Source organism: Perna viridis, chromosome 14 (genome assembly GCF_037379345.1).
Source record: "Perna viridis isolate PV_CMFRI_1.1 ecotype Kerala chromosome 14, ASM3737934v1, whole genome shotgun sequence".
Classification (NCBI taxonomy): Eukaryota; Metazoa; Mollusca; class Bivalvia; order Mytilida; family Mytilidae; genus Perna; species Perna viridis.
The window spans coordinates 16,826,215-16,851,429 of NC_142458.1; the positions used below are offsets into that span (position 1 = coordinate 16,826,215).

The following is a 25,215-nucleotide window of genomic DNA, read 5'->3' on the forward strand; positions in this document are numbered from 1 at the left end:
CTTGTTCTACCAGTGGTAAAACGAATAAAGGACAAAAAATGCCAGACAATGGCCAGGCGCGGATTCATAGAAGGCACGTTTCATTTACTCAGATGTTTAAAGATTTTATAACTTACTCGTGTTTTTCTAAGAGTTTGTGGAGGTAATTTTGTAACGTTTTCAAACGTCAAAAATAAATCATCCTTCATAGCAAGTTCAATCATCATGATTAATGTCGTCACTGCTCGTAATAACGCATCAGCAAATACAATACGATTAGTCCTTAACCAATACCTTTTGATATCTTCTCAGTCAGTATGTTTTGATTGCGTCCTCAGACAAAACCTTTGATTATGTCTTAAGCGAATACATTTCGACTACGTCCTCTGTCAATACATTCAATAACGTTTTCTGCAAACATAATTTTAATTCGTCCTTAGCAAAAACATTCTGGTTACGTCTCCAGCCAATACATGTTCTTCTAAGCTTTACTTTAGCCAGATTGATAGGTAATTTTTCTATGGCAAACATTCCATGCATTTCCAGATACCAACATTTGATTAAATCAAACAGACACGCTTTTGCCATTCTATCGGCTTTTATGTCTTGTTATATGGGATTGTTGGTCATCATATTTAATATACATGAAGTATTATTGCGTAAAGTTTTCATTTTGGTATATTTTTTGGTCCAATATGGTCATCCGAGGACCAATAACTCAGCCAATATGGAAAACCTTACCTAATTATACCTTTATTGACTAACTAGTCCAATACCTCACACTGGTAAGGCAGTGATTGTGATTTTGCCATGGCAAACATTCCATGCATTTTCAAATACCAACATTTGATTAAATCAAACAGACACGCTTTTGCCATTCTATCGGTTTTTAACCATGGTAGGGCAGTCTTTATTCAGTTGTTCTTGTTTTGATTGTGCTTTACCTGGGAATTTTGTTAGTTTTATTTAATTTTGATAATTTTTAAACCATTTTAAGTAAAATATAGAACATGTTGAACCTATCTAAGTCTAATCCGGATTTGTTAGGTGTATGTTGTTGACGATGGCGTGTTTTGGTAAGATATGTTCTTATTGCATCGTAAACACCTGCCTCGCTGGTCGTTGAATGAAATATCCGATAAGAGAGAGATGATATCCTTGGCTGTTTGATGTCATTTGTCATATTGAAAACGCACACTCAATGTCGGTTTTTCACTTCAGTGTGACGACTGTGGAACTTTTATTAATCATATGTATCACAATTTGCAGTATAATGAATTTCAACTTCCTAATACAACAGAGCTTCATTCCATATATTGCACGTGGTAGAACCACTCAGTCGTGGATTACGCTTCCTGTTTCGATAGTTTGGTTTTGAGTACTTTTTGTATTTTTTTTTTTTTTTTTTTTTTTTTTTTTTTTTAGATCTTCCTATATATTTGATTAATATACTGTTTATGAGCGTTAGTATGTTATCTGTAGATAAGACAGCAGTATAAAACGTAGAAAAATCGAAGGATTTCAAGCAACTTCATATAATATGATTAGATCTTAACCTCTGTATAAGTTCTTCGGAATTATTTTTATCAAAATCCACATCAATATTCTGCTAAATGAGTCCTTTGGTATGACAAAAATTAAAATTTGGAGACAATTTTTTTAACAAATTGTTAAGATTTAGCTAAGCAATTAAGCAGAAAGGAATTTGGTACAAAATTTAGTTGATACAGTCCTTGAACCGATCCGCGCAACAATTTGACAGATCGAGGACCGTTGACTGATTGATCGCTGACGGATCGAAGACCGATGACCGGTGACCGACCTGATCGCAATTTTGTAATGTAAAATGACGTTAAATCTGTTTAATTTTTTTAAGTGTAAAATAAACGCATAAAGTAATGTTTAAATCTACTACATTATGTAAATATGTGTTAACTTGACAAAGAAAACAACAAAAACCGTAAAATACATTGACAGCTCTATGGTCACGTGATGCAATCATTAGGTTAATGGATCGGTTTGACAGACCGTTGACTGACCGGAAACTGATCTATGATCAATAACAGATCGCAATTTTTGTTGTATGGATAGGTTCAGGTACTGTACAATAATGAAACATCTTCTATAAGAATATTTATGAAGAATATGTAACCCGTATATATGTAGAAAAACATCTTCATCTTTGGTAGATGGAATCAAGAAAAACAAGACCAATTTGAGACTTTCTTTGAATGTGTCAGCTGTTTTAATGTAATTGTCTTGTGAAGTTTTCATCCAATTTCATTTAAACTATAAATGTTGTGGATCAACATTTAAAGGGTAAATGAGATGACTTGACGACACAGATTACAAACAATGGTTAATATGGACAGAAACTTTTCAAACTTTGTGTTGCTTTTGTACAAATTGTATGAACTCAAAATTTCAAATAAAAATTTATATTATTACATTTAAAACTCAACATTAACAATCATTAAAATAAGTATGTAAATATAACAGTTTTTTTTTCAAAAAATTATCAACAATTAAAAAATACATTATCATAAAAATTGTTTGATATAAGTAAAATGGAATGATTGTCGACTACGGTTTAAACACGTCCTTTTGGCTATGAAACATCTTGGTTAGAAAACTCGCACTAAGTCGTTGTACATCGTTTATGTATTCCACGCCTTATTTTGGCTTAAAAACGTTCTTTGAATAGCTGCCTATCATGTTTCCAGCAGGACGGTAGTTCGCCACCACAATGACTTTTCCATTTCCTCTGGCTTTTCCAATACCCATTTCCTTTGTACCATTCCAAACCACTTGGGTAAAATGTCCATATGCTGAAAAGATTGGGTATACAATTAAATTCTAAGTTTTTTCAACACCTGGTTTAATTATGACCGTATTAAAATGGAGGCTTTTGTGAAAAGTCTCTCTCTTAAACTGACAGGCCTTCTGAAGAGAATTAAAAGGGTAATTTCGTTTTCATCAGAGATTGTATATTTCTTATTCATACAACTTTCACTCAAAATGTAAGCTGATATCGGCTATTGGGAAAATATGAAATCGTAAAATTTGTGTTTTTTTTTTTTGTTTGTTTGTTTGTTTGTTTGTTTGTTTGTTTTTTGGGGGTTTTTTTGGTTTTTTTTTGGTTTTTTTTTTGGTTTTTTGTTTTAGAAAATTTCAAAGAGATGAGGCGATCGTCCGATAGAAATTTATTCTTAGAAATATAGTACTGTATAAAAAAACAATGTAACACTAGTCAAGATTTTGTTTGTTTAAACGCTAGAAGATGTGTTCAATTTGTATGGTTATTTTTGTAAACAGAGTATTAGAATAAAACACGGAAATCAGCTCATCTTCGCCCACGCATCCCGCAATTTTGATATATCTCTAGTACCCTTTTTTTCATTTAATTTTAAATGCCCGAAAATAGTTTACCAATAATTTGAGTAATTTGGTCGTTTTGTGTCGTTAAATAGGTCAAATAAATTATGGGAAAGTTATTTTTTTAAGCTCGTTATGCTTCTTCTACACACAAGTTCTATTTATTGAAACATGTACAACAACAGAAAACAACTATGTTATGCTGAAGTTTAATAGATAGAAACCTTAATAAAAAAATACTTTTTTCACTCTTATTCAAGAGCTTTTCCTACCAAACAAAAACAATAAGTATAGGAATCAATTGAAACCAGGACTTAAAAGGTAATCAAAACAAACTTATTAAAGGGATAATGATGAGTCAAAGAAAATACACAAACGTAACAAAGAACATGAAATAACCAAAATAATCACACATAAAACAATTGTTCTACAGTAACACGGGCGCCACTTTTATTTTATTTATTTATTTATTTATTTTTGTATTGGTTGTATGTTCATGTACTAACCTGGCACAGATCCAAATGGTGGTGGTTCCTTCCCATAGTAAGATCCATACTCTTTTATCTCGCTGTACCAAGACGCAGTGGCCGCTGCAGCTATAACAGAGAAAAAGGCACTTTTTATCAATCTGATTAATATAAATGTGTTAATATTTTTCGGTTGCTAATTTTCGCAGATTCTGTCAAATGACCGTATTCGCGGGTATCGATACGAGGTTTAAAAAAAATGATTAATGTTACAAAAAAATCAATTTCACGGGTACTATTTTTCGCGCTGTTCAGTCCACCGCAAAAATAGTAAAATTAGTACACCGCAAAAATAGTAAAATTAGTACACCGCAAAAAAATACATTTACAGAATATGTATATCTAGTTGGGTCAAATGTGTATATACTAATACAATGTATGCGTAATAAATTTTGAAAGTGGTACTATTTTAATTTACTTTTAATGAGCGAGCGGAACTCGCACTAAAGGGGTACATAACACCCCAGGAAAAGAACGTTTTATTTTGTGGCATTCTGATTTTAAACTCAAAGCATCTTAGTGATTAAAAGATTTTTTGATGAAGTAACTATATGATCTTTTATCGTAGTAAAACACTGAATACAAAATTTTCAAGGTAGCCAAATAAATTTTAGAGATGTACATGTAGGTACCCCCTTGAATGTACAGAAATTCTTCTAAATTTGAGAAACTTTCGTCAATGGAAAACACTACAATCTATTAAAGCTTTTCAAATAGTTAAACTTTGATAAAAAAAAAACAAAAACAAAAACAAACAATAAAACATTTCATAGACGGCTATGTTGTTCGATCGGAACTTCTCTGACATTTTCAAAACAAAAGCTACTTTCGCTCTGAGGAATCTTGACAAAACCCTCCATTCTACACCGAACCGGAAACTGTTCGACCAATAATTTTTTTCAAATATTTAAAATGTTTCTTTCCGTTTTCCGATTGATGAAAGTTTAATCATGGGAACCAAGGTTATAGCGGTAATCAAAAGAATGTAATCCATGGACAAAAGCCAGACATGGAAAATAGACATAAACAACAAAGAACGTGAAGTAACCAAAATCATGCATACAAAATAACAAAAGCAAATGAGCAACTCCACTGAAAACTGGGAGCATGGACCAGGTGCACCGGTAGGGTAAGCATCCTCTGCTTTTCTAGAAATACCCGCTGACTTACTCATAAAACGTCAAGTCCGGAGTAGACAAATGAGGAAAAGAAAACCGTGACACGTTGAATAAATCGGTCTTCATGTCGCAGATGGATACACCATAACGATCAACCAGTTCATGATAACGACCATAAAACTTCTGTAGTGATGACTTCAATCTTGTAGCAATATAACCCTGTTCAAGAAGCCTATTTGTTAGAATTCTAGCGTAATACAAAAAATCAGCGTAGTTTCGTCAGACTCTGGCATAACGTATGATTTGTGATATGAACAGTCCATACTCAGGTGCTGAAGAGAAGTTGCCACAGATGAAAGGAATGTTGACAATTCTGAATGAAAAGTCATCACGTTTGTCGTAAACTTTGGTCAATAGTTTACCTTTATCATCGATTTCTAAGTGTATGTCAAGATATGGGGTTGACTTCACAGTGTCTGTAGTATCCTTTATCTCAAGTTCGTTAGGGTAGATGCGATGTATCAAATCCCCGAAGGATAATACCACTACGGGAGTAACAAGTGTTGTGGTAGGACTGCAGACCCTCTTTGATAGTTGTGAGTATAGAAGTTAAAAGTTTTGAAATAAGTTTGGTGATACGTTTTGCAGATCCAGCTATGAAACGTTGTTTGTATGGATTCTTGTGGAGTTTAGAAATCCAGTACATAGACGGTAAATCACAATCATCGTCCCTGGTTGAGAGATAGAGGATAGCACAGATTTATGGTTTTCCACGATTGTTTTTCTCTTCTTTGTAGAGTGTGGTAGCAGTATATGTATTATTACTGATAATATTTTCAACCTCTACCTCAGATAATAAACATTGGATGTAAAACGTTTTTAGACAAAAACAATGTTGTTTAGGCTTTGTCTGCTGGTACGACAACATATTTGTCATGTACTTTAAAGTTATAATTCCAATTTATGGACCGTGGTTCACGGTACTTAGGACCTTTATAAAGGATATTACGCAGAGATTCGTTTTCGATTATGGTTTAATCACCCTTAACGACGTGACCAGAACGACAATATTTGAATAGAGAGTTTTTGCATGAACAGTCAGGTGGTTTAACATTGAAGTCCTCTATCTGGAGGTTCTGCAACAGCCTTTTATAATTGAAAATTTTGAATGCAATGGGTGAAGAATTGGAATATAAAATATTCGGTATCGATTTGTGTTTGAAATATGGGGTAATTTTGTTGGAAACGTTTTTGTGTCGAAATGATCGTTTTTCGTCATCTTAACCTTTCACACAAACACTTTTAAAGAGTCTGTGGAAACAAATATCCAAAATGATCGCAACAAGTCTGTATAATGGTGAGGTAATGTCGGAAACAGGAGTGTCAAGACTTGTTTTGTAAAGGGGGTGTATTAGAGTGAGAGGTATAGAATAGTGTTTGGTTCTAATATAATGAAGTCCAAGAGTTTTTTGTAGGAAAGGAAGGAGACCATCTATGGAGACATCATGTGGTAATGTATAGTGGCGATGGCCATGACTCCTTCCCCGTCTTGAATTTTTGTCAAGAAAATATTCTAAACAAACTCGAAAAATATGGTGAATGGAATGGAGTCTACGTCGTTAATAAGTGTATCTAATACTTCGTGTTTCTAGCTTCACTAACCTTAAGTCCATTGCCTCCCTCATATAATAAATAATTTACCATCATAATCTAAATCTTTACTGGTTCCCATCATGTAGGCTATGTTTTCTCCTATATTGTCTCTATCGGCCTTTGGACTATGCCCTGTAGTATTCGTAGCTAGGAGATGATCTGCCCATTTTTGTGCCTTTGTGGACAGATCTGAAGCAAGTGTAAGATCTGGTACGCCATGTTTACTCCGGAACTCATTGTGAGCCTTTACTGCTTGCTTTGCGTATTCACCAGGGGGCACAATGGGAGTTGGTTCCGAACTGGTTGTTGTAGGTGTCGGTCTGCTGCCTTTATTTTGTGCGTTGGGTACATCAGAAATGCTAAGCTTTTTCATTGCCTCATCGTCGACATCACCGGCGTCAACAAAAGCTTTCTGAAAAACAATTTACTGCATATATATCTCAACCTGTTTTAGCCTGTTACAGACAAATGTACCAATATTATCGGAGTCCGATCATCCAAAAATCTATAACATCTTATACTACTGCGTAACATCGTCAAAACAAGGATAAATCAAGGCTTAGTATTTTGATTAGGTACGATATGGGTTTTTAAACAATGAAGTTTGCACAACTGATCTCAAGGTAAAACACTCCTTTTGAAATTCAACTAGGTCTGATGAACGCGTTATGTACAATTCAACAATGCGTGTGAAGTCGTTTATATTTGTAGTTGATCTTTACAACTAAGAAACTGAAAACCTGAATTTCTTTCACGAAAAGTCTAAAAATTTATGGGTTATGCAAGATACTCCATTCGTTCCTCCTTTTTTAACAATAATACTGATATCTTACAATTTGTTCTTTTGAAGGTGGTGGCCCTTCAACAGTCATTTCTCTTGTTTTGAGTTCAGTCTTTCCATCTGAATATGTGTATGTTTCCTCTACTGTGATCGTCGTAGTCGTCTTAGACCCGACTGTTTTCGTACTGGTTTTCGTTTTTACAGATTTCCCGGTGACAGACATTGTTTAGACCTGATGAAATGATAACAAAACATATCAGCGAAATATTTATTTTGCATGATGAGTTATCTCAAATATTTTTGCAGTGTATTGGTCTTCCGAAATTATTATTATTATTATTATTATTATTATTATTATTATTATTATTATTCCTGTTTTAATTTATTTCAATTGAATTGTCGTATGACCTATCTAAGATCGTTTTAAATTCTATGGGTCATATATTTTAATATTAAATTCACAAAACATTTCGCATAAAGATCAAATGGCTGCACCTGTAAACGAGTATTTACACTAAATATCTATTTTTCTTAACAAATGAACAACGATAAACGCAGATAAACCCGTGTGGGTTCAATGCAGTCCATTATGGAATATATCTTGAATCGTGAGAATCTTAAAATTTTGATCGTCAAAAAGTCGTTTTTTTTCATAATGTCTTCTAACAAGAGGAGGGAATTCGCTCTGATAATGGGAAATAAATCATGCACATGTAAATACATGTATTACCCGAATGAATCAACAATCTATACGTTACTAATATGAGAAGTCAAAAGAAGGTTTTTTTACCAGACGCCATGTTTGAGCATGAAAGTATCAAAACAATAACTTTAAAGCGAGTTTAAAAAACCACAATAAATTGAAAAGTTTCAGAAGGTCAAAACATTGCATGACATTTTATATCTACGGAAGGAACACTGAATCATTGATTACAATACGATTCCATGAAATTCAGGACAAATAAAAAAAGATCGGTTTTCCAAAAATTCATGTATCGGTTTATCCAATATTTGGAGTAATAACTGAATTAAGAATATTTCCTAATCGTTATTTAATGACTAAAGTCAAACTAATTCGAAGATACAAATAGTTTTTACTTTCCCTCCCTTGCCAACACAAACTTGATTGGTGACAATGAATACTTCATAATTCATAATCATACTGAAATGCAGATATGTCTGTAAGTTGGTATACGAATAGCTCTTCTATGGAGTAAACTTTTAACTCTCCACATTCCCCATGTCCCTTTGTCCCACACTTCAGTCATATAAGGTATCTTGTTTTTTTATTACATTCTTCATATATTTCCTGTTGAAGGATCATGAACAACTATTTATCGAAGAGTCACACGGAATGTCAGTAGAATTTTACTGATATTCGATTGTAAGTTAAACACACGTAATTAGGCACCATCTATTTTTATACTGGGACTGGGATTATTTTGAAAAAAAAATAGTATTCCAATTTTAGCCAACAATTTGTTTTCCTCTGCTATGGAATGAAAAAAAATGATTCAAAATTTCCTCTATTAATTAACAATGTAGATTTTCAATAAAAATTTTCAAATCGGGCTGTTGTTGAAAAAAAATGATTATTTTTCGGCCTGTGTGAAAATAATTTCTAACTCAACAATAAAACCCTGGCCCCTTCCTCGCAAATAAAATGGTCTGTAAAGCAGTAGTACAAGATGACTCTTAACATACTCAGTGCACGATAAAGTAACATTTTACATATATTGTCTATATGTTCACGTACGGTCATTTGTATCGCTTCACGGTGTGATAGGGATTTATAAGTTTGACGATTAGAAATGAAAGTTATTTCTTAATTATAATATAGTCAGAAATTTAAAACCAAAGACGTACGTGTTCAGAGTTAAACTATTTTACTATGTCTTTTAATTCTCACAACCGCTAATAACAGTATTCATAAAAATGGGTAAAACAAGTTTACAAACAAATTTCACATATAAAAACATGTCTCTTATCGATCAAGTATATTGAAAAGTCAGTTCCAGGTATATAAATTACATTTGACTCTGTTAATCTGAAAGTTACCACAAATGGTGGTTCATATTACCAGAGTAAAATGTTAAAAAAAACACTAGCATACATTAAATTTTCTAATTGTCTTACTAATATAGCTTAATAAACCATTTCATACGCTTTTGTAACATCAAATGAGAAACATTGACAATTCTGTGTATCCATGTGTTACATTCAATCTTTTAATAAAACTCAGTGGCGGATCCAGGGTTGATTCCGGTAGTTGGACCCTCCTTTTTCTCTTCCTTTTTTTCTTTATTGCTCAAATGAGCAAAATATCATTCCACCATATTTTAAAATATATATTTGGTTCTAACACTACCACCGTAATAATAAGGGTTTTCTCAGTTAATCCCTCTTGTACTTTTGACGTATCCTCCAACAAATTGATCTTAGGTAAATCGACAGATCACATCCCTCTGAACAGAATGCCATTTATTTTATTCTACTATTGTGGTTTTTTCATTCTTTTATTTTTTTTTCATACAGATACAGTTCGAAAGTTTCCTTTTTTGTTATCAATGAAATTTTTTTCATTGTATTAGCAATTAACAAATTACAAATATTTGAACACAATAAACGATTGCATATATATTCATGTTGAAGGGATGTCAAGGGAACTAAGATTCGAAAGGTTTTCAAAAAGAACATAAACTAGGGATAAAGCAGGTACGGGTCCAGACACTAAAAAAAGAGGCGTGCCAACCGTGGTTCCTCGAGAAAAGGAGGTGCTAAGACATGTTTTACCATTTTTCACACATAAAAATGACAAATTATCCAATAAAAGGAAGATTGCCAACTCTTTGCACCACCCATCCTCTGGATCCGCCCCTGCAAAGACTAGACTAAAACGCATAGTCGTTGAGAGAGAAAAACTACCGTAGTTTTCTCTTGATTTCCTTTTTCTTTGAATTAATATAACAATTGTAAAACCCATGGATGGTAAAACTATGTAGTCGATTCTACCTTCCAAACTCCAGCAAACTGCCAATTAAATGTATTGGAAAACCAACATTGGCTTTAATATAACACCATATAATACAAACAACTATATTATTTCTAAAAGGATAAAAGATTTAACTTTTGAAATTGGAAAACTGGGGTTTAAACTATAAGCAGAATATAATAACAACTTTTAATAACTTACGGCTTTCACTTTTGAACGGACATTAACAAATTCTTTATTACATAATATTCCGTTTTAAATATGAAAAATTATTAGGCGGACTTTAAAATTTCTTATCTGCAATTCAATATCAGATACCATTGTTACACGTATGTCCATGGCTAGAATGGGATTTGTTCCGGTTTAATATTATGTCATCGGTACGCGCAGCATTTAACTTGGTCAGGGTCGTTTAATAAGATCTTAGAAATAGTGAAATAGTTCAAAAGAGCAGAAAAATTAAGGTCAAGGTAAATTACATGACAGCGACTTCTTCCAGGAAAAAGATAAGTGCCAAGTGCATATTCACGTACATATGTTTAAACGGAAGTGTTTCACGTGTGCACATGAAAAAGGGGGCATCGAAGGTCACTTGTTTCACAGGAACGACGTTCAATAATCTTTATAGATTATAGTAGGTAACGAACTTCTTTTACGAATATATAAAATACATATATTGGCATACATGTAGATGTCAAATGATGCAAACAAATCTTCACATCTACGAGCTTAAACTACGATTTTTACCTACCTGTTGGTGCGCACGGACGAACTATTTTTATGTTATACTAATATTGATATATTAAGTAAAAGTAGAAGTTGTAGCTCGTAGATGCAAAAATTTGTTTTATTTAACCTTTCGAAATAAAATTGGAATCCTTTGATATTTATATTGTATGCTTATTCTGCTACAATATTTAGAAAAAAATTCCATACCCACCGTTCACACAAATCACTACCCATCGTTCCGAATGAATTAATAAGTTTCTACAAGCTACCAACTTAAATGACGTTCATAACATATTTCATTAAATATATATATACAATGTAATTGAAAATATAATACGATGAGGGCTTTTGTATACGAAACAGTGAGCTTAAATTTAACTGTATAGTTTGTCGTGCTTGTTACTATTTCTTGAATGTAAATAGTTGAAATTTAAGCATTCAAATTATTGGTTAAGTTGTGTATTATTTAATAAAGAAAAAAATAAAATCATTGCAATATGCCCAAAATATATATATGATGAAATGTACGATCGTTTGTCCTACAATATCCGTATAAATGTTAGAAAAATAGTTCATAAGCGGGAGAGATCTGACAAATGTTTGAATGTTTATTAAATTGTAAGACGTATTAAGAGAGCGTCAGGCAGTGGGTGGCACGTAAAAAATTGTTAAGGGAACTTTAAAATTATTTTGTGGGCCATCTATAATGATTGTCGATTTAAAAAAGAGATTGTACTATTGGACATGCATATGATATAAATAGTAAATTGGAACAAAAAAATGACAATGTGCCATCCGTATCATAATAAACTGCCTAATCTATAAATGGACAGTCTCTTAAAATTATATGCAGATTTAGGAGTACCGCATCACGAGACGGCTCTAGATCTTTTAAAAGTTTTTGCAGAACCGGTTCTTCTGACAGTTCCTGCGGAGATGACAAAAGTAGAACAGATATTTTGGGAGTTTTGAGGCTTTGACATTTGTGTCGAGTAGGGGTGGCTTTGCATGGTTAATCAATTTATTTTAAAATAGAGGATACACTTGAATGTGTCACCTGTATCCTTACCAACCTTTCCTCATACCCAAATAATGTTTTGCCAATTTTTCCAGCTACGAAATGTCAAGATCTGAAAATGGCAAAAGTCCATTATAATTCACCCCAGCTATATAGTTAAACAATTTTTTGACGAAGACACACTTAAAAATAAAAACTCGATTACGGTAAAATAATTGTGTGCGTCTCCACCGATTTTTGTGGTAAATTCAAATATAATTCATCTAAGAACACCAGTCCTGTGAATTTTACATGGAAATGTTCAGCAGTCATAATTCTGATTTTTTTTTAATTTGAAAAAAATAAGCTTTGAGATAAAAATAAAAATAAATACCGCGAATAAAAAATCACTCTGGATTTCTTGTTTTTCTTGTAATCAAGCTATAATTTGAAAGGATTCTTGTACCTTTTCGACAACGCTCGCAATATTTCCACTTAAGAGTAAATGATTGTTTGGTGCATGTCGGTGTCAAAGAAAGGTAAAGTGTACGCATATTTGGAAACGAAAATTACGGGAAAATTTAAAAGTCTTACCGTGCAAAACAGAATTAATTTTGCTAGTTGTAGTTATGGTATCTATGTCACAGACGTCACTTTCGCCCTCAATTGAAAGGACGTCAGTGGATTCAAAATGGATCCTTAGTATACAATATGATAAATTAAATGTCTATGATATTAAGTCAGTGGCAAATCCAGCGGGAAGTAGATGGTTGGCACCTCCCCGTTTTTATTGGAAAATTTATCATTTTCATTTGTAAAATTGACAAAAATAGTAAATCATATCGTAGCCCCCTCTCCCCCACACACAGACACACTAAAACACACACACTTTTTCTGAGGAACCCTGACAGCCCTCCTGTTCAAAGTAACGAAATTATAGGCTTAGCACAGAGAAAGTTTCCACAATGATTACACAGCCACAACGTTACATTCATAGCAAAGAAAAGTAATATATGTTAACAGAAATGAAGTAAAGAGTTACCTCCCCATCACCGTCACAGAGCTCACCATTGAAAGAACGATGTTGTACTCGACTACAAACGCTATTAATTAGTTTTGCATTATCTATGAGTTAGCGGCTGTTTTTCATAGGTTAACGAGCGTTATCTATGGGTTAGCGAGTTGCCAACCCATAAATAGCGTAACAAGGCCATGCCGCTTAGTATACAGAAAAGTTTTAGCATGATATCTGATTAACCATTGAGAACGGAAAATTAGTAAATTAATTCACATATAACGGCGTTTTAAATGAATAATTAAGAAATAGTTATCAATAGCAAACGGTATTGATAATTAATTTACCTTTATCTGTGGGTTATCGAGCGCTATCCATGGATTAGCGGGTTGCTTATCCATAGATGCATGTAGCGGAATTAAACTATCAATCACCGGTGATATTGTGAATAACCGTCTGTTAACCCGTGAAACCATAGATACCGAGGATTTTGTTAATTTCGCATGCCACATGTATTATGTACTGTAACCCCGCACAGGTTTATCTGGGTTCACCAGACTGTTCATTTTTAAATAAGCATTTTTGTCTTCTCCTTTTTGTACGAAATACTTGTTATGCAGGAGCAACCATCCTGTTTTTATACAAGAGCTTTTGTTCAATTAATTTTGAAATAACCCATAAAATGTTACAAAAAATGTAATACGAGAAATAATGTTCTGTTCGGTATGCCTGCGTAAATATGATTAAAAAAAGGGTTAAGCAAGGGAACTAAACTAGCAAAAGCTGATATAATGGGTGCTTTAGGTTATCGAGGGCGCCCCCTACGACGCTACATGTGGAGTGAAATTATCAAAGCCCATGAAAAAAGATCTCGAGATTTGGCACTACTCTCCACAACATTACAACGGTACCACTGTCATTTTCGACGAAAATTGGGCCTCCGCTGACTCTATTGAACTCTATACTGATAGTGCTGGGAGAAAGACTGTGGTTTTGCATGGTGTATTTTACTGGGGGAAATGGGCCCAAGATAATTGGCCGGCAGAATGGTCAGGGAATGGAACTATCAAAGACATATTGTTTTTGTTGTTGTTCCTGGTAGTGGTTGCTTTTTTTATATATGGGGCGACTACCTAAAAAACAAGAAACTAATTTTTCACATTGATAATCAGTATGTGGTTTATATTATCAATACAATTACTTTAAAAGTCTCCTAAGGGTATGGGACAGGTCAGATGCTAAGTTTAATTTTGTCTTCACTTAAAAATAACATACTATCATGCAACACACATTTCTGGTAGATTAAATGAAATATCGAACGTTTTAATTCGTTCTGATTGATAGAAATTCTAGAAAAAAATGCTGATGTCAAAGCGTGGTTTTTTTTGTTTTTTTTTTTTCGTTTTTGTTTTTTTTTTTGTTTCTTTTTCTGTTTTGTTTTGTTTTGTTTTTTTTTTGTTTTTTTTTTTGTTTGTTTTTTTTTAATTTGCTTTAATGTTGTAAGACATCGTATTTTTGTGTTGACTTAGACAAATTTGTTTTTTAATGAACATTTGAAGTTTTGATATGGTCAAAATATGACTAAGTAAAACAAAGTGAGCTTTTAAGTTGACATTATATTTTTTCCTCAGTTATATTTTGCATTGTCTCTACAGCCATTATTTCAGTCAGCAGTGTACGGTATAGACATAATTTGGCTTGCTCCCTTTTATCATTTTCTTTATATCATTTCCTATCAATCACAAACATGCCACGCCCCATCGACTGTGTCGTCATACCTTGCTGCCCTCAGTCACTATCACAAATTACGAAATGTGGAGGACAATACAAAAGCAATGATTGTCGGTAAAATGATAGAAGGATGAGACAAAGTACGCAATGCAAACCCGATGCGCATGTCACAATTTCCCTATCCCTCCTCATGTGTTTACTGGTAATTACCCTATTACCCGATGTTTGTTTTGTTTTTTTTGAATTTCGAATCATGTTTATTTTAAGCAGCATTCGGTTTAGCCTTTTTTTTGGTTTGCTAAGAGTAGGAGAATTCGCGCCCGACTCTAAATCTCGACCATGTATCCATGTTGTATGTCTTTAAGAGGTTGAATTCCATTCTGACAGAAATAGCGAGATATTGCAGACTAGTTTATGTAACTCAAAGATCGATCAACAACAAAGTTTCACTACGCTTATCATTAAAAGCCTAAGTGACCAGCTTATTTCTCCAATTCGAAACCTTAAACGTAACTTACAATTAAGATATAGCAACTACATGTACCCCAAAACGAACTTTTTGACTCATTTTGATGTAACTAACTTGACCAGGTACCAGTTTCCTACTATGTTACAAGAAAAGGGACATTTTAGGACTCAATCCTTTCCTATAGGTGGCCAACCGAGGCAAAGGTACTTGGTTTTGATGATGAAATGATAATGAAATGGGGTAGGTGGTTCTCTGACGCATACAAGAAGAACATTCGCCTGGACCTAAAAATATTTAGCTTTTCTAAATACTTACTTCAATGTATATGTACGCGAGGCTTAACTTCTTGAAACAAAAACAGTAATTGCACGCATTTTATTATTAGCCAGTTAAATATAGTCAGAAATTTAAAACCAAAAAACTATTTCACTATGTTCTTTAAATTCTCACATATACTAATAATATTATTTATTAAGAACGGGTATATTAAGTTTACAAAAAAAATCACGTAGAAAAATATGTCACTTACCGTTCAAGTATATTGACAAAATCAGTTCCAGGTATGAAAATTAAAGACTGTGTTTCACCTTTATAGGTACAGATATAGATCATTAAAAAAAGACAACAATGGACTTCCAGGAATAAACGTGACAAAAAAATCAACCCTGTAAATGGATTTACCAGTAAATCTGAACGGATGGGTCTCGTATTCAGTATGGCGAAATAGGATATCTTTCTCGGTATTTAGGTATTTACAAAAAAAGTTTTCAGACAAACTAGATCAAATTGAAAAAACGTCCCTCAGAGAAATGCACTGATACATAAAATTATTTTTACTACGTGTAGCTTCTCCGTGTTTGTAGATTTTCTTGTCCAGGTCTTCCTCATCTTCCTTAATGTTTACCAGACTAAGTATTTTTGTAGTAACCAAAAGTATTAAACTAGTTATAAACCTTGGTAACTAATTGATCTTGTTACCAGACGGTTATTAGTATTGCTTCCTGTCGGCTGTTTTGAATACATTTTGGAACTTAAAAATACTTAGGATCATCAAACTGTACTGATTGTTTACAATTGTGCAACTCCTACTAAGATAATAGCAATATTTTAGTGTCTTATACAATACGAACTAGTGTTGTATTATACATTTCAGTCTGTTAATCTGAAAATTACCACAAATGGTGGTTCATATTACCAGAGTGAAATGTTAAAAAAAACACCAGCATACATTAACTTTTCTAATTGTCTTACTAATACAGCTTAAAAAACCATTTTATATGCTTTTGTAACATCAAATCAGAAACATTGACAATTCTGTGTATCCATGTGTTGCATTCAATCTTTTTAATAAAACTCAGTGGTGGATCCAGTGTTGATTCCGGTAGTTGGGCCCTCCCTTTTCTCTTCCTTTTTTTCTTTATCGCTCAAATGAGCAAAATATCATTACACCATATTTTAAAATACATATTTGGTTCTAACACTACAACCGTAATAATAAGGGTTTTTTTCAGTTAATCCCTTTTGTACTTTTGACGTATCCTCCATTGATCTTAGGTAAATCGACAGATCACATCCCTCTGAACAGAATGCCATTTATTTTATTCTACTATTGTGGTTTTTTCATTCTTTTATTTTTTTTTTCATACAGATACAGTTCGAAAGTTTCCTTTTTTGTTATCAATGAAATTTTTTTCATTGTATTAGCAATTAACAAATTACAAATATTTGAACACAATAAACGATTGCATATATATTCATGTTGAAGGGATGTCAAGGGAACTAAGATTCGAAGGGTTTTCAAAAAGAACATAAACTAGGGATAAAGCAGGTACGGGTCCAGACACTAAAAAAAGAGGCGTGCCAACCGTGGTTCCTCGAGAAAAGGAGGTGCTAAGACATGTTTTACCATTTTTCACACATAAAATGACAAATTATCCAATAAAAAGAAAGATTGCCAACTCTTTGCACCACCCATCCTTTGGATCCGCCCCTGTAAAGACTAGACTAAAAACATATAATCGTTGAGAGAGAAAAAAATACGTAGTTTTCTCTTAATTTCCCTTTTCTTTGAATTAATATAACAATTGTAAAACCCATGGATGGTAAAACTATGTAGTCGATCCTACCTTTCAAACTCCAGCAAACTGCCAATTAAATGTATTAAAAAACCAACATTGGCTTTAATATAACACCATATAATACAAACAACTATATTATTTCTAAAAGGATAAAAGATTTAACTTTTGAAATTGGAAAACTGGGGTTTAAACTATAAGCAGAATATAATAACAACTTTTAATAACTTACGGCTTTCTCTTTTCAACGGACATTAACAAATTCTTTATTACATAGTATTTCGTTTTAAATATGAGAAATTATTAGGCTGACTTTAAAATTTCTTATCTGCAAATCAATATCAGATACCATTGTTACACGTATGTCCATGGCTAGAATGGGATTTGTTCCGGTTTAATATTATGTCATCGGTTCGCGCAGCATTTAACTTGGTCAGGGTCGTTTAATAAGATCTTTGAAATAGTGAAATAGTTCAAAAGAACAGAAAAATTAAGGTCAAGGTAGATTACATGACAGCGACTTCTTCCAGGAAAAAGGTAAAGTGCCAAGTGCATATTCACGTACATATGTTTACACGGAAGCGTTTCACGTGTGCACATGAAAAAGGGGGCATCGAAGGTCACTTTTTTCACAGGAACGACGTTCAATAATATTTATAGATTAAAGTGGGTAACGAAATTCTTTTATGAATATTTAAAATACATATATCGGCACACATGTAGATGTCAAATGATTCAAACAAATCTTCGCATCTACGAACTTAAAATACGATTTCTACCTACCTGTTGGTGAGCAAGGACGAACTATTTTCATGCTATACTAATATTGATATATTAAGTAAAAGTAGAAGTTGTAGCTCGTAAATGCGAAAATTTGTTTTATTTAACCGTTCGAAATGAAATTGGAATCCTTTGATATTTATATTGTATGCTTATTCTGCTACAATATATAGAACCAAATTCCATACCCACCGTTCACACAAATCACTACCCATCGTTCCGTATGAATTAATAAGTTTCTACAAGCTACCAACTTAAATGATGTTCGTAACATATTTCATTATGTATATATATACAATGTAATTGAAAATATAATACGATGAGGGCTTTTGTATACGAAACAGTGAGCTTAAATTTAACTGTATAGTTTGTCGTGCTTGTTACTATTTCTTGAATGTAAATAGTTGAAATTTAAGCCTTCAAATTATTGGTTAAGTTGTGTTTTATTTAATAAAGAAAAAAAATAAAATCATTGTAATATGCCCAAAATATATATATGATGAAATGTACGATTGTTTGTCCCACAATATCCGTATAAATGTTAGAAAAATAGTTCATAAGCGGGAGAGATCTGACAAAATCGAATTTTTAAATGTTTATTAAATTGTAAGACGTATAAAGAGAGCGTCAGGCAGTAGGTGGCACGTAAAAAAAATTGTTAAGGGAACTTTAAAATTATTTTGTGGGCCATCCATAATGATTGTCGATTTAAAAAAGAGATTGTACTATTGGACATGCATATGATATAAATAGTAAATTGGAACAAAAAAATGACAATGTGCCATCCGTATCATAATAAACTGCCTAATCTATAAATGGACAGTCTCTTAAAAATATTATATGCAGATTTAGGAGTACTGCATCACGAGACGGCTCTAGATCTTTTAAAAGTTTTTGCAGAACCGGTTCTTCTGACAGTTCCTGCAGAGATGACAAAAGTAGAACAGATATTTTGGGCCTTTGACATTTGTGTCGAGTAGGGGTGGCTTTGAATGGTTAATCAATTTATTTTAAAATAGAGGATACACTTGAATGTGTCACCTGTATCCTTACGAACTTTTCCTCATACCCAAATAATGTTTTGCCAATTTTTCTAGCTACGGAATGTTAAGATCTGAAAATGGCAAAAGTCAATTATAATTCACCCCAGCTATATAGTTAAACAATTTCTTGACGAAGACACCCTTAAAAATAAAAACTCGATTACGGTAAAATAATTGTGTCCGTTTTCACCGATTTTTGTGGTAAATTCAAATATAATTCCTCTAAGAACATCAGTCCTGTGAATTTTACATGGAAAATTTCAGCAGCCATAATTCTGACTTTTTTTTATTTGAAAAAAAATAAGCTTTGAGATAAAAATAAAAATAAATACCGCGAATAAAAAATCATTCTGGATTTCTTGTTTTTCTTGTAATCAAGCTATAATTTGAAAAGATTCTTGTACCTTTTCGACAACGCTCGCAATATGTCCACTTAAGAGTAAATGATTGTTTAGTGCATCTCGTACACAACTACATGCACATGTATTCTGGTTTCATCGCGGATGCTACTGATACAGTCTTGAGGAAAAAATGTAAAGATCCTGAAACCAAGCATATTGTATCCATTAAAATAGGCCGATAATGCATGGAGTGTACGTAGTTGTATAGGCAGAAAGTCAGGCAGGCATAATACTGAATGATATGTACATAAAATTGACAGTGTGGGCTGTTGAGACTTGGACTGGACAGTCACAGGGGCTATGGTAAGGACAGGCTGTGTGGGGTTAGTAGCGTATTTTGAAGTCAGGACTGAAATTGATTTGATTTCAGACTATTTGAGGGTACTGTGCAAAACTTTAAGGATATATATATATATATATATATTGTTAGAAATACGATAAGCTAAGATATGCTGCAACAAATAGTAGAATGCTTTTCCACTTGGATGGAGGGTGCTTATTTTAAAGTCGGTGTCAAAGAAAGGTAAAGTGTACGCATATTTGGAAACGAAAATTACGGGAAAATTTAAAAGTCTTACTGTGCAAAACAGAATTAATTTTGCTAGTTGTAGTTATGGTATCTATGTCACAAACGTTACTTTCGCCCCCAATTGAAAGGACGTCAGCGGATTGAAAATGGATCCTTAGTATACAATATGATAAATTAAATGTCTATGATATTAAGTCAGTGGCAAATCCAGCGGGAAGTAGATGGTTGGCACCTCCCCTATTTTATTGGAAAATTTATCATTTTCATTTGTAAAATTGACAAAAATAGTAAATCATGTCGTAGCCCCCCCCCACCCCCCCACCCCACCCCACATACACACACACACTTTTTCGGAGGAACCCTGACAGCCCTCCTGTTCAAAGTAACGAAATTAAAGGCTTAGCACAGAGAAAGTTTCCACAAGGATTACACAGCCACAAAGTTACATTCATAGCAAAGAAAAGTAATTAATGTTAACAGAAATGAAGTAAGAGTTACCATCACCGTCACAGAGCTCACCATTCAAAGAACGATGTTGTACTCGACTGCAAACGCTATTGATAATTAGTTTTGCATTATCTATGAGTTAGCGGCTGTTATCCATAGGTTAACGAGCGTTATCTATGGGTTAGCGAGTTGCCAACCCATAGATAGCGTAACAAGGCCATGCCGCTCTCTATAGAGAAAAGTTTTAGCATGATATCTGATTAACCATTGAGAACGGAAAATTAGTAAATTAATTCACATATAACGGCGTTTTAAATGAATAATTAAGAAATAGTTATCAATAGCAAACGGTATTGATAATTAATTTACCTTTATCTGTGGGTTATCGAGCGCTATCCATGGATTAGCGGGTTGCTTATCCATAGATGCATGTAGCGGAATTAAACTATCAATCACCGGTGAAAATGTGAATAACCGTCTGTTAACCCGTGAAACCATAGATACCGAGGAGTTTGTTAATTTCGCGTGCCACATGTATTATGTACTGTAACCCCGCACAGGTTTATCTGGGTTCACCGGACTGTTCATTTTTAAATAAGCATTTTTGTCTTCTCCTTTTTGTACGAAATACTTGTTATGCAGGAGCAACCATCCTATTTTTATGCAAGAGCTTTTGTTCAATTAATTTTGAAATAACCCATAAAATGTTACAAAAAAAATATAATATGAGAAGTAATGTTCTGTTCGGTATGCCTTCGTAAATATGATTAAAAAAGGGTTAGGCAAGGGAACTAAACTAGCAAAAGCTGATATAATGGGTGCTTTAGGTTATCGAGGGCGCCCCCTCCGACACTACATGTGGAGTGAAATTATCAAAGCCCATGAAAAAAGATCTCGAGATTTGGCACTACTTTCTACAACATTACAACGGTACCACTGTCATTTTCGACGAAAATTGGGCCTCCGCTGACTCTATTGAACTCTATACTGATAATGCTGGGAGAAAAACTGTGGTTTTGCATGGTGTATTTTACTGGGGGAAATGGGCCCAAGATAATTGGCCGGCAGAGTGGTCAGGGAATGGGACTATCAAAGACATATTGTTTTTGTTGTTGTTCCTGGTAGTGGTTGCTTTTTATATATGGGGCGACTACCTAAAAAACAAGAACCTAATTTTCCACATTGATAATCAGTATGTGGTTCATATTATCAATACAATTACTTTAAAAGTCTCCTAAGGTTATGGGACAGGTCAGATGCTTAGTTTAATTTTGTCTACACTGAAAAATAACATACTATCATGCAACACACATTTCTGGTAGATTCAATGAAATATCGGACGTTTTAAGTCGTTCTGATTGGCAGAAGTTCTAGAAAAAAATGTTGATGTCAAAGCGTGTTTTTTTTTGTTTTGTTTTTGTTTTTTTTGTTTTGTTTTGTTTTGTTTTTTTTGTTTTTTTTTTGTTTTTTTTTTTTTTGTTTTTGTTTTTTTTTTTTGTTTGTTTTTTTATGTTTTATTTTTTTTTTGTTTTTTTTTTTAATTTGCTTTAATGTTGTAAGACAACGTATTTTTGTGTTGACTTAGACAAATTTGTTTTTTAATGAACATTTGAAGTTTCGATATGGTCAAAATATGACTAAGTAAAACAAAGTGAGCTTTTAAGCTGACATTATATTTTTTCCTCAGTTATATTTTGCATTGTCTCTACAGCCATTATTTCAGTCAGCAGTGTACGGTATAGACATGATTTGGCTTGCTCCCTTTTATCATTTTCTTTATATCATTTCCTATCAATCACAAACATGCCACGCCCCATCGACTGTGTCGTCATACCTTGCTGCCCTCAGTCACAATCACAAATTACGAAATGTGGAGGACAATACAAAAGCAGTGATTGTCGGTAAAATGATAGAAGGATGAGACAAAGTACGCAATGTAAACCCGATGCGCATGTCACAATTTCCCTGTCCCTCCTCATGCGTTTACTGGTAATTACCGCATTACCCGATGTTTGTTTTGTTTTTTCGGATTTCGAATCATGTTTATTTTAAGCAGCATTCGGTTTAGCCTTTTTTTTTTGGTTTGCTAAGAGTAGGAGAATTCGCGCCCGACTCTAAATCTCGACCATGTATCCATGTTGTATGTCTTTAAGAGGTTGAATTCCATTCTGACAGAAATAGCGAGATATTGCAGACTAGTTTATGTAACTCAAAGATCGATCAACAACAAAGTTTCACTACGCTTATCATTAAAAGCCTACGTGACCAGCTTATCTCTCCAATTCGAAACCTTAAACGTAACTTACAATTAAGATATAGCAACTACATGTACCCCAAAACGAACTTTTTGACTCATTTTGATGTAACTAACTTGACCAGGTACCAGTTTCCTACTATGTTACAAGAAAAGGGACATTTTAGGACTCAATCCTTTCCTATAGGTGGCCAACCGAGGCAAAGGTACTTGGTTTTGATGATGAAATGATAATGAAATGGGGTAGGTGGTTCTCTGACGCATACAAGAAGAACATTCGCCTGGACCTAAAAATATTTAGCTTTTCTAAATACTTACTTCAATGTATATGTACGCGAGGCTTAACTTGTTGAAACAAAAACAGTAATTGCACGCATTTTATTATTAGCCAGTTAAATATAGTCAGAAATTTAAAACCAAAAAACTATTTCACTATGTTCTTTAAATTCTCACATATACTAATAATATTATTTATTAAAAACGGGTATATTAAGTTTACAAAAAAAATCACGTAGAAAAATATGTCACTTACCGTTCAAGTATATTGACAAAATCAGTTCCAGGTATGAAAATTAAAGACTGTGTTTCACCTTTATAGGTACAGATATAGATCATTAAAAAAGACAACAATGGACTTCCAGGAATAAACGTGACAAAAAAATCAACCCTGTAATTGGATTTACCAGTAAATCTGAACGGATGGGTCTCGTATTCAGTATGGCGAAATAGGATATCTTTCTCGGTATTTAGGTATTTACAAAAAAAGTTTTCAGACAAACTAGATCAAATTGAAAAAACGTCCCTCAGAGAAATGCACTGATACATAAAATTATTTTTACTACGTGTAGCTTCTCCGTGTTTGTAGATTTTCTTGTCCAGGTCTTCCTCATCTTCCTTAATGTTTACCAGACTAAGTATTTTTGTAGTAACCAAAAGTATTAAACTAGTTATAAACCTTGGTAACTAATTGATCTTGTTACCAGACGGTTATTAGTATTGCTTCCTGTCGGCTGTTTTGAATACATTTTGGAACTTAAAAATACTTAGGATCATCAAACTGTACTGATTGTTTACAATTGTGCAACTCCTACTAAGATAATAGCAATATTTTAGTGTCCTATACAATACGAACTAGTGTTGTATTATACATTTCAGTCTGTTAATCTGAAAATTACCACAAATGGTGGTTCATATTACCAGAGTGAAATGTTAAAAAAAAACACCAGCATACATTAAATTTTCTAATTGTCTTACTAATACAGCTTAAAAAACCATTTTATATGCTTTTGTAACATCAAATCAGAAACATTGACAATTCTGTGTATCCATGTGTTGCATTCAATCTTTTTAATAAAACTCAGTGGTGGATCCAGTGTTGAATCCGGTAGTTGGGCCCTCCCTTTTCTCTTCCTTTTTTTCTTTATCGCTCAAATGAGCCAAATATCATTACACCATATTTTAAAATATATATTTGGTTCTAACACTACAACCGTAATAATAAGGGTTTTTTTCAGTTAATCCCTTTTGTACTTTTGACGTATCCTCCAACAAACTGATCTTAGGTAAATCGACAGATCACATCCCTCTTAACAGAATGCAATTTATTTTATTCTACTATTGTGGTATTTTCATTATTTTTTTTTCTACAGATACAGTTCAAAAGTTTCCTTTTCTGTTTTCAATTAAATTTTCTCATTTTATTAGCAATTAACAAGTTACAAATATTTGAACACAATAAACGATTGCATATGTATTCATGTTGAAGGGATGTTAAGGGAACTAAGATTTGAAGGGTTTTCCAAAAGGACATAAACTAGGGATAAAGCAGGTACGGATCCAGACACTGAAAAGAGGCGTGCCAACCGTGGTTCCTCGGGCAAAGGAGGGGATAAGACATGTTTTACCATTTTTCACACATAAAATGACAAATTATCCAATAAAAAGAAAGATTGCCATCTCTTTGCACCACCCATCCTTTGGATCCGCCCCTGTAAAGACTAGACTAAAAACATATAATCGTTGAGAGAGAAAAAAATACGTAGTTTTCTCTTAATTTCCCTTTTCTTTGAATTAATATAACAATTGTAAAACCCATGGATGGTAAAACTATGTAGTCGATCCTACCTTTCAAACTCCAGCAAACTGCCAATTAAATGTATTAAAAAACCAACACTGGCTTTAATATAACACCATATAATACAAACAACTATATTATTTCTAAAAGGATAAAAGATTTAACTTTTGAAATTGGAAAACTGGGGTTTAAACTATAAGCAGAATATAATAACAACTTTTAATAACTTACGGCTTTCTCTTTTCA

The 25,215-nt window shown here is 33.2% G+C and overlaps 1 protein-coding gene across 4 annotated transcripts; it reads right to left on the reverse strand.

Annotated features, from left to right (window-relative positions):
- Window positions 1–2,401: 2,401 nt before the first annotated feature.
- LOC148598412 (Golgi-associated plant pathogenesis-related protein 1-like) lies at window positions 2,402–19,803 on the reverse strand. 4 transcript variants are annotated; one of them, XM_088560183.1, is made up of 5 exons: window positions 19,669–19,803; window positions 7,486–7,665; window positions 6,701–7,064; window positions 3,861–3,950; window positions 2,402–2,807 (listed from the first exon to the last, which is right to left on the reverse strand). In XM_088560183.1, the coding sequence occupies exons 2-5, from the start codon at window positions 7,654–7,656 to the stop codon at window positions 2,653–2,655; spliced, it is 780 nt and encodes a 259-aa protein (XP_088416309.1). In that variant the 5' UTR covers window positions 7,657–7,665; window positions 19,669–19,803; the 3' UTR covers window positions 2,402–2,652. The 4 variants fall into 4 exon arrangements, with proteins under 4 accessions (XP_088416309.1, XP_088416310.1, XP_088416308.1 ...); XM_088560184.1 differs by lacking the exon at window positions 19,669–19,803 and adding an exon at window positions 17,674–17,781; XM_088560182.1 differs by lacking the exon at window positions 19,669–19,803 and adding an exon at window positions 15,896–16,286.
- Window positions 19,804–25,215: the final 5,412 nt, after the last annotated feature.

Coding starts and splice junctions, on each gene's coding strand:
- LOC148598412 (XM_088560183.1), bottom strand. CDS start 7,656: ATGTCTGTCACCGGGAAATCTGTAAAAACGAAAACCAGTACGAAAACA. Junction 7,065..7,485: donor CACCTTCAAAAGAACAAATT/GTAAGATATCAG, acceptor ATTGTTTTTCAG/AAAGCTTTTGTTGACGCCGG. Junction 3,951..6,700: donor TAAAGATTTAGATTATGATG/GTAAATTATTTA, acceptor TCTCTGTTATAG/CTGCAGCGGCCACTGCGTCT.